Consider the following 10,696-nt stretch of genomic DNA (forward strand, 5'->3'; position numbering starts at 1 on the left):
ACTCACGCTCTGTATCTCTTTCAAAAATGAATAAATGTTAAAAAAACACATTTTTTTAATTAAACATAAATAAAAACTCATTCGTTGTGCTCCTATGATCTAAAACAAAGCCCAATTAATACAGTATTATAAGTTATGTATCTTGATTAATTTTAATATTATATTAGTAACATCACTAAGCAGGAAAACACACTCCTTCAGTTCTATGTGATTATAAAAGCATTAAAATCCCAAGGTTCAAAGGGAACTAAGAGATCAAGCAACTCAAATAAACATCTGTGTTTCCCAGTGTAACACCAGAAAAGATTAAATAATGTGAAGAGAATGCAGGGTATGAATCATGAATCAAGCAAGAAGATGTTGTTCTACCTTGAACTGCTGTTGATCTCAGCCCAGCCCAGTTTCCATGACACATGAAGCAAAAGTCCACCAATTAACGTCTGCCACCTGAAAAAGACAAAGGCCAATGTGAATTTAAGAGAGTGCCATAGTCTCATATGCCATCCAGACCTGGCAGAGCTCCTGGCTGACACAAATATACACATCCAAGCCTTCCTACAATTCTTTTCTCCCATTCTCTCCTAACTAGCATCCCAGGCCCCTCCTTCTCAACCTGTATTATTCTCGGATCCAGCTGTACCATTCAGTGCTGACACTGATATTCTTCTCTTCTTATTCTAGACTTTTCCTGAACAACCTCCCCCACAGTCCGCACTTCTCCCATCATCCTTGAACTGATGATTTCCAAATCCCTACGCCCACCCGGATACCACCACCCTGACACCCCACAAGCACCCAATGATAACTTGCCTAAAACGTTACCTTGAATTTCCCTTCCTCATTCTGATTTTCGTCCTCTGCCCCTAATCAGCCAAACCAGAGCCTAGATGTCATCCGAGCTCTTCTCTCTTCAGTCACCTCTCTCATCTGCTCGCAAAATCCTATTGAACACATCCCCATAACAGTTCTAGAGCACCAAGTCTTCTCTTCCCCACCTCTTCTGCCTCTGCCTAATGCAGGCTCCCATCGTGGCACTCCTCAACTCCAGTATCAGTCCCCAAACTGGTGTCCCTATCGCCGGGATGGCCTCACAACTTTCATTCTCTACCTGCAGCCAAAGGGCTTGTTCTAGAAGGCAAACTTCATTTTGCCACTTGCTTGTTTTAAAAATGTTCGATTTGGGGTGCCTGGATGGCTCAGCCATTTAAGAGCCTGACTTCGGCTCAGGTCATGATCTCACAGTTTGTGAGTTCGATCCCTGCATGGGGCTCTCTGCTGTCAGCACAGAGCCCACTTCAGATCCTCTGTCCCCTTCTCTCTGCCCCTCCCCCACTTTCTCTCTCAAAAATAAATAAACATTTAAAATAAAAAGGCATCATTTCTTTAAAAACAAAACAAAACAAGGGTGTCTGGGTGGCTCAGTCATTAAGCATCTGACTTCAGCTCAGGTCACGATCTCATGGTTCACAAGTTTGAGTCCCATGTCAGGTGAGCTGGAGCCCTGCTTTGGGTGAACACAAGCCCTGCTTTGGGTGAGCACCAGCCCATTGGGGTAAAAACATGAATCGTGCTTTGGACGAGCACCGCCTTTCTCCCTCTCTCTCTCTCTCTCTCTCTTTCTCTCCCTCTCTCCCTCTGCCCCTTCTCCCTCTGCTACTCGCTCACTTGTGCCCCCCCTTTCTCTCAAAAACACACAAAAAAACTCAAAACACAAAATACAAAACAAAGCCAGTTGATCGATTCTTCCCAGGTGGCCAGATGCAGTTCCCAGTCTCTTTTCTGCCATAAGACACTTGGGATCAAGTGAGACATTCTTCCTCTGCATGCAAAGTACAAGGGGAGCACAGGTTATAAAATAAGCACCCCTGGGGCACCTGGGTGGCTCAGTTGGTTAAACATCCAACTCTCACAGTTTGTGGGTTCAAGCCCTGCATCAGGCTCTGCACTGACTGTGTGGAGGCTGCTTGGGATTCTCTCCCTCCCCTCTCTCTCTGCCCCTCCCCAACTTTTGCGCTCTCTCTCTCTCTCTCTGAAAACAAACTTTTAAAAAAATTTAAATTAGCTAACTAATTAGTTAATTAATTAAGCACCCCTGCCCTTCCCACTGTACAAAGCACAGCAGACTTCAAAATGAGTGAGAGGGTACTACAGGCAATAACTTCACCCTGTTTCACTCTAATTGCTTTACTTTAGGTGAATAATTCATAGATTTCAAAACCTTATTTTTAGTTATGACTTGAGACACCTCACCACGGAAGTGATTACAACACACCCATGTGTTGCTACACAACAGTTGAGAACTGCTGGCCTACGGGGATAAAGTCACTTGCGAGTGACACACAAGCCTTCCTGGACAGGCACCCACCCCTCTCCAGGCTCAACTCCGGTGCATCTGCCACGGGCAGCTACATTCCAGCCATACTGAACAGCCTCGGGAATGTGTCAGGTCACTTTCTACTTCTAGGAGTCTCCACATGCTGCCCTCTTGACACATCATGTTCTCCTACCTCTTTGTGTGTCGGTGAACACCTGCTCGTCCTATTAGATCCAGTTTTTATGCCTCCTTTGTGAAACCTTCACTAACCCAGCCAAGCAGAACAGACAGATATGGGTCATGCCCTCCAACAGTGTGACCTAGAGCGGTGGCATTCAACCCGTATGATTCTTCCCCCTAGGGGACATTTGGCAATATCTAGAGACATTTTTGGTTGTCACAACAGGGGGTGGGGGAGGGGAGGGTTGCTAGCTGGCATCTGGTGAGTTGTAGCCAGGGACTCTGCCAAACATCCTACAGTGTGCAGGACCAGCCCCCATAACAAAGGATTACCAAGCTCAAAATGTCAATAGTCATTTGAGAGACAGTGGCCCGGGGCAGGTGGGGGGAGGGCGCCACAGTGGCTCAGTCAGTTAAGTGTCCAATTTTGGCTCAGGTCATGATCTCAAGGTCTGTGAGTTCGAGCCCCATGATCTCACAGTCCGTGAGTTCGAGCCCCGTGTCACGCTCTGTGCTGACAGCTCAGAGCCTGGAGCCTGCTTCAGATTCTGTGTCTCTCTCTCTCTCTCTGACCCTCCCCTGTTCATGGTCTGTCTCTGTCCCAAATATAAACAAACATTAAAAAAAATTAAAAAAACCCAGAAGTTCATATTCTTTAACCCAAATTTCTTATATAGGAATCTATTCCAAAGAAATAGCTAGAAATTCGACAAACTTGGATACAAAAATATGTCTGACAACACTATTTTTATACCCCCAAAATGGGACACAATTTAATGCCCACTAATAGAAGGGCTAAATAAATTACAGTATGTCTATTTGATAAAAAAAAAAATCTATGTAGTCATTAAAAATATTTTAAGGAACATTTAATGATGCTGGTTGGACATGTCCCACATATGTGTACAAAGAGCATAAAAGATACTCACCCTTGGAATAATGTAGGGTAGGTAAATTTCAAGACAGACAGGACATACTGAAAAACAAAGAGCAGATTAATGGACATTTTCAAATTATAGAGAATTGCTAGACTGTATAATCAAAGAAAGCCCTATTGAAGAAATATAAGTATACTCAAGTTTCAAAAAGGCTTTTACCCTTCCCCCCAAAATCATACATGGGAAAAAAAAAAAAAGACCTTCCAAGTCATACTAAAAAGAGCGGGTCTTTTTTCCCCAGGGTCGCCAGAAGCCTAACCACCTCTTGGTGGGGAAATAGAACTGGTATCATCAGCAAATTGGGCCGCACAGCACCTGGGTCTGGTGCTGTGGATGTCCAACAACTCAGTATCTTCCCAGGCCTCAGGGGAAGTCATGTTGGAACTGCAGTAATTCAAGAAAACCGGACAAACCCCTGGACACACTCTCTTTTCACAGGGTATCTGCTTTATCTACTGTCCAATTTACCTCAAAATCCAACCCCCTTCTTTGATTCTCTTCAAGCAAGAACTGCATCCTAGTGTTTATTTCCTTTGTTTTCCTTCCATTTGGGGGCATTTGGCTTTTGCATTCTACAGGTACTTTTTTTGTTTTTTGTTTTTAAACTAATACTGCTTAGGCATCATACCTTTCCCTGTGCTTTAGCATTTTAAGGATTTTTTTTTAAACCAACTTGGCTAAGGTCAACAACTTGTTTTTCTATTATGTCTTTTATAACACTTTATGAAACGGGACTGTGTTTTGTCTTTCTGGATATCTTTTCCTATTTTTCCTACCATTGAGCACTAAGACTTTTTGTAAAGTTTAAAAACCATTAAAGGCTTTAGGCAAGGACTCTACTGATTCTTCACATGATATAAAAATAGAGTGGACTGGTGTTAGGCAAATTTACATACCTATTTTTTCCCCTGGATTAACCTATACATAGGCCTCCTAGTGTGAGCTCCTAAATGTCACGATTACAGCTAACTGCCTGTGCTCTGTATTTACTTGAAATGGACCTTCAGGGCCCCGGGGTGGGTCAGTTGGTTGGGTGTCCGGGACTTTGGCTCCAGTCACGATCTCACAGCTTGTGAGTTCAAGCCCCTTGTTGGGTGCCCCGCGTCGGGCTCTGTGCTGATGGTTCAGAGCCTGGTGATGCTTTGGATTCTGTGTCTCCCTCTCTCTGTGCCCCTCCCCGGCTCATTCTCTCTCTCTCTCTCTCTCTCTCTCTCTCTCTCTCTCTCTCTCAAAAATAAATAATAAGACATTAAAAAAAAAACTTAAAAAAAAAATGGACCTTCTTCTTCTCTGAAGTCTGTTTATTCACATAGGTCAATAGGCTCCTTCCCACTTTTCCCTGATATTTTCATTCTAAAACAGAGAAAGGATGAACAAGTGAGCATCTGGGCCATGCGCTCTATCACCCTAAACAACCCTCTTGAAGACAGCAAATATTTATTTAGTTTAGTGTATGCTGGGCTTTGTCCTACATCCTGGGGGGAGACAAAATGCTGAAGCTCTTACCTGACCTTGCTAAAGAAGAGTGACAACAGTGAAAAGCGAAATCTCTGACAAATGCAATCTAAGTCCTAATATTCATTCTTTAGCAGTTCCTCAGGCCACTGAAAAGTGTTGCTTAGAGCAAAAGGCTATTCAGTGGAACAGCAGTGAGCACTTCTCATGGAAAAAGAAGGAGCAATTTGGGAGTCTTTGAAAGGAAAACAGATGTGGACGTTGTCCCCAGGCTGAAAGCTTAATAGCTGTGAGGGGAAGAAGGGCTGGTGGCTGCCTGGGCCCTAAGCCTGGTTACTGCCAGGACCTCCCACAGGCTGGAGGAACACCTCAGACACGAGGTCAGGAGAGCCAAAACACTTGCTGTTCAAACTAAAATCAACCGTTCTTTTAACACTAGAAGGACTAGGCCTAAAATAGACAAGAGTTTTTTCAATGAATTTTCTTTTTTGCAAATACAGGGGGAAATAGAGGAGAAAACTACCCTGAGAAATAGGAAAATTAAAAAACTAGCATGGGGCGCCTGGGTGGCTCAGTTGGTTAAGCATCTGACTTTGTCTCAGGTCATGATCTCATGGTTCGTGGGTTCAAGCCCGCATCGGGCTCTCTGCTGTCAGCGCAGAGCCTGCTTTGGATCTTCTGCCTCCCTCTCTCTCTCTGCCCCTCCCCTGATTGCTTTCTCCCTCTCTCTCTCCCTCTCTCCGCCCCCCTCTCTCTCTCTCAAAAATAAATAAACATTAAAAAAATAGCATAGAGTCTTCTAAAAACTGGAAGAGTGGATCCTATCTCTAAACACAAAATAATGTTCACTAATTCAAAAGAAAAATCATTTGGCAGAGATTATATGCTGGGGGGCTCACTGCACAGTTCCCTTCTCACTTGGCCCCTATTTGGTCCAAGCCAACCTGTTATGGCTGCCAGAAAGAAGCACGACTGTCCTATTTGAAACAATGGCATCATCTAAGAGCTACAAAGTCCCTACCATAGTCCCATTATGAACGACTACCTCTCCCACCCCTACCTGGGCCTCACATCTGCCTGCTGCTACTCTTGACTCCATTTCTTTCCCCTTTGTACAGTCTCCTCCCCTCCCCTTCCCTCTGCCTTCTGCTGTTACTCTTCTGCTTTTGATCTGCTCCAACACTCCCCAAGAGTCCTAAACCAAAGTACTCCAAACCATCACGGAAAATGGAAAAGGATTTGTTGTTTAAGTTCTGAGGGTCCTTGGAAATCTACAATTTTTATTACTCGGATTAGATATTCCTAGAGACAAGACAGTTTGGCTTCTTTTTCTCTAGCACCTTGAAGCATGATGCACATGGAAGGTAATCCATCTTTATAACATTGACTATAAAATGGTGAGGGACCCCAATAAATACAACAATAATGCCACAGATGCCAATGTGCATCCAGAGGGGGTATAAATTTCTGTGAACTAAGTGGATTGTTTCGCTTAGATACTCTGTTTTTTAACCAATGCCCGCCTGGCTCATGGGTTTTCATGAAAGACTTGTCACTCTTCTCTGTCTGATGATTATATAGAAATAAAAGGAAGGTCATTTTGTTTTTAAGTGAAATATTATCAATATGTTCATCAGGTTAACTAGACAAATTAGAATAGTTGAATGAAAAGGCCAGGATTTCACAAATTCACATATTCTAGAAAAGGTGCTAAAATAAATCTTTTAGTTTAGCTTCCTGTGAGGAAGAAACAAATCTGTTAAAAGCTAATTACTGGGTCACCCCATATGCAAAAGATTGTCTTTCCTTCCTTCTAGAGTAATTACCACTTACCTTATTTACCATGATATTGGGCACTTGGCCAGTCAACTCAGTAACATCATTTTGATTAATCCTCAGAACAGACTTTTTGAAAAGGACTTGTTAATACTATCTTAAAGTTAAAAAACTTAGCTTTAGAGAAATTTAAGTCCCAAAGACCAAGCTAAGTGGAGCCAGGATACAAACCCATCACTGTCTCCCAGGAAGGCAGTATTAATGGATCTTCAAAGGCCCATCACCGAAACTAAAAATCAACTGGACGGGAGGAAGGATTCTGACAGGGTTCTGGTGCATCATCTGAGTATTCTGAAGACAGTCCTCACGTTAAGAGAGAAGGTATAAGGAAATGCTATTGGTTAACAGTCCTTTTCCAGAGAGCAAGAGGGGTTTGGGTTTTGAGGGGGATGGGCAGGGGAGACCCTACAATGGGGGAAGGTGGTCCTGGGCCTGGTATCCCCCACTTTGTCTTGGTGTCCAGCCAACCTCTATGACAAGAGGGGATGATGCCCCACCCTAGCCCTCAAAAGTGTAACATTTCCCTGTGTGGTCCTAATCCAAGGCCAGCTTCTCCCTCCTAACAAAATAAAAACATGGCACCACTGCTTTTCTGGATTTTCATAAAAAAGAGTTTCATGACATTACTTTAAAGAAAATTAAATTTATAAATATTTTATTTTCAAAAATAATTCCACAAAAAAACTCTTGAATATAGTGGAAATGTCTGGGATGGAGACATATTTTAAAAAGGACTGCCAGGGCGCCTGGATGGCTTGGTCGGTTAAGCGTCCGACTTCGGCTCAGGTCATGATCTCACGGTCCATGAGTTTGAGCCCCGCGTCGGGCTCTGTGCTGACAGCTCAGAGCCTGGAGCCTGTTTCAGATTCTGTGTCTCCCTCTCTCTCTGCTCCTCCCCTGTTCATGCTCTGTCTCTCTCTGTCTCAAAAATAAATAAACGTTAAAAAAAAAAAAGGACTGCCAAGGGTACCTGGGTGGCTCAGTCAGTTAAGCCTCTGACTTTGGCTCAGGTCATGATCTCAGGGTTCATAGTTCCAGTTCCACATTGGGCTCTGTCTGTGCTGATGGCTCAGAGCCTAGAGCCTGCTTCAGATTCTGTCTCCCTCTCTCTCTGCCCCTCCTCTGCTCTTGCTGTTTCTCTCTCTCTCTCAATAATAAATAAACATTAAAAAAAGAAAAAAAAAAAAGATGGGCTATCAGTGGTGTGAGGGAAAGATGGATATGGAAATGGATTGATCTCTTCTGTTTAAAAGCTTGGTTGGGGGGAGGAGGGTGGCTGTCTGGCTCAGTTGGAAAAACTTTGACTTGAGCTCAGGGTAATGAGTTGAGTCCCATGTTGGGTGTAGAGATTATTAAATAAATAAAACTTTAAAAATTAAAAAAAAAATTAAAATTAAAAATAAAAGCTTCTGGAACCATGTGGGTTTCTAGGGCAGGGGCGTGTTTCAGAAAAAAAGGCAGGATATGTCAGATTTCTTCTACTCTTCCTGCCGCGAAAGAACAAGAGCCAATTGCTTTTTTCCCCTGAAAAGTAGTATGCACAACCCAAAATTAAGTTCCTGGGAATTCACCAGTCAAAAAATTTGGTGTCCTCTACTTACGCTCTCTTTCTTTTCTCAAAAATAAATAAACATTAAAATAAATAAATAAATTTAATTTTAAAAAATTCGTTGTCCCAGGAAATGTAAAGGATGCTTTACAGGACCGGAAACAGGGCCAGTGCAGTCCAGCAAACCCTATTTCTAAATGAGCATTCCACACGGAGTCGGCTTCCTCTCCACTACTATCAGGAAAAATCAGGTAAAAAGCTGGAGGCTGCATCTGTTCCACGTACGATGTGGGGGCTCCGATCTCCCACGTGCAATCATCGCCACCCCGCGCCCGCCCCCCTCACCTTGTTCGTGAGGTAAGACGCCAGGTAGCAGGTACAAAAGGTAAGGCCCACCAGGTACCTCCTCACGCACATCGGGCAACCCGCGCCCCTATCCGGGAACCCCGCGGCAGCTCCGCGGCAGCCCCCGGAGCAAGGCCACAGCCACAGCTGCCAGGACAGCCACGTGGCTCCAAGCTCGGCCAATCCGCGCGGGGACCGCCCCTGGCGCCTGCCTCTTAAAGGGACCCGGCCGCCGCGGACCCGGCAGCTGCCCTGTGGGCGAGGTCGCTCTCTGCTGTCTTGGGAGGTAGGGGGAGAAAGATCGCCGGGCCGGGGCTGAGACCGACCCCACCGCCTGCGGGGAAAGGGCGGACACTAGTCCCTGTAAAAAAAGTCGAAAATGGCAGACGAGGGGAAAAAAGCAGTTTACAAAACAGTTCACGACATTGCATTACAGTTTAAAGAAAAATGTTCATAGCTGTCATCTAAACGATGGGACGAACATGTTTATATGCTTTAATGAATTTGCCCTGTTTTCTACACCGGGTCTGTATTACTTTTGCAAACGACACCAAAAAGTTAATGATAAGTGTTATTTTATTTTTTTTTAATTTTTTTTCAACGTTTATTTATTTTTGGGACACAGAGAGACAGAGCATGAACGGGGGAGGGGCAGAGAGAGAGAGGGAGACACAGAATCGGAAACAGGCTCCAGGCTCTGAGCCATCAGCCCAGAGCCTGACGCGGGGCTCGAACTCCCGGACCGCAAGATCGTGACCTGGCTGAAGTCGGACGCTTAACCGACTGCGCCACCCAGGCGCCCCAATAAGTGCTATTTTAAAGGAAGGAAGCCTGAGGAGCTGGAATGAATGTAGTTGGTTTTTTTTTTCTCTTTTTTTAAGAGAAGTCGTTCCATTGTGTTGAAATTTACATAACATAAATCCTCTTGAAAGTGGAGTTTCAAGCACAGCCCCTATTCCTAGTATATAGGTTAGAAAATTTACCTAGTTAGGTTTCTGGCAAATAGTAGTAAACATACATGAAACGTGTTGATGGACTTTGTCAGGAACTAGAGGTACAAGTGTTCCCCACATGCACAAACACAGATATTTAGAAATACCCTGTACACCAGGAAACCTTCACTTTTTAAAATTTGTATTCCTTGGGGCGTTTGGGTGGCTCAGTCGCTTGAGCCTCTGACTTGGGCTCAGGTCATGAACTCGCGGTTGATCTGTGCTGGCAGCTGGGAGCCTGGAGCCTGCTTCAGGTTCTGTGTCTCTCTCTCCCTCTGTCCCTCCCCTGCTTGCACTGTCTCTGTCTCTTGCTCAAAAATAAATACAATTTAATAATAAAAAATTAAAATTTGTATTCCCTGTGTAAAATTGCTTATCAACTATAGTATCCAAGCAAACACCAGATGTATTATCTCTACATAAAAGATAAATAAGAAGTAATTTTCCCCTGACAATATTTTAGGAAACCTATTTCAGAGCTATATAGTCCTTACAAAGAAAATTTTTGCTCAATAAAATTTCTTTGAAATCAGTAGTTGGTACTACTTGGTATTCTCTGAGTACTTTTAGTACATGAACAGGTTCAGGTGGAGCCCTGTTATTTTCTAGTTATTACTTAACTTATTTTCTTTGACAGAAGTTGCTTAACAAGCAGGAACAACCAGAACAATAAAGAACCACGCAAATAGAAGCTGACATTTGTAGCAAGAGCGCTGATAGATTTTGCCAGAGCCATTGATTTTTCCAAAGCTGCATTATTCTGTTTCACAAAGCAAACTAAACTAAGACTAGATGAAAATAAAATCATCAGGTCTTACACTGACACACAACAAGCTGCTACATATGAGATTGAGGTTAGACCTTCTAAACATAAGAAAAGATATAACCACTTGTATTGTTAATTAACATCTTTGAGACCAAAGGGTTACAGTTATAAATTTACTTTTTTATAATGGATCCATAAGTGCTCAATAAATGTTTGTTAAATAAGAAAAGACAGGAACTTGGATAAAACAACTCCTTTGGGGGTTTTCCCAATGAATCTTTTTTAATAATGATTTTTTTTGACAGCTCACATGGGAGAATT

The 10,696-nt window shown here is 43.4% G+C and overlaps 1 protein-coding gene across 4 annotated transcripts in view; it reads right to left on the reverse strand.

The window, feature by feature from the left end:
* The window catches only part of TMEM241 (transmembrane protein 241), a 120,697-nt gene extending 111,911 nt beyond the window's left edge, over nt 1-8,786 (reverse strand). For all 4 annotated transcript variants that reach the window (XR_008291794.1, XR_008291793.1, XR_008291792.1 and 1 more), the window contains exons 1-3: nt 8,618-8,786; nt 3,424-3,470; nt 370-447 (exon numbers count right to left, since the gene is read on the reverse strand). Coding sequence is in view for 1 of the 4 variants with exons in the window: in XM_027068639.2 (XP_026924440.1) it covers nt 370-447; nt 3,424-3,470; nt 8,618-8,689 (197 nt within the window). In the remaining 3 variants the exon portion in view is untranslated. The remainder of the gene's footprint in view (nt 1-369; nt 448-3,423; nt 3,471-8,617) is intronic.
* Between the last annotated feature and the right edge of the window lie 1,910 nt (nt 8,787-10,696).

This window comes from Acinonyx jubatus, chromosome D3 (assembly GCF_027475565.1).
Source record: "Acinonyx jubatus isolate Ajub_Pintada_27869175 chromosome D3, VMU_Ajub_asm_v1.0, whole genome shotgun sequence".
Classification (NCBI taxonomy): domain Eukaryota; kingdom Metazoa; phylum Chordata; class Mammalia; order Carnivora; family Felidae; genus Acinonyx; species Acinonyx jubatus.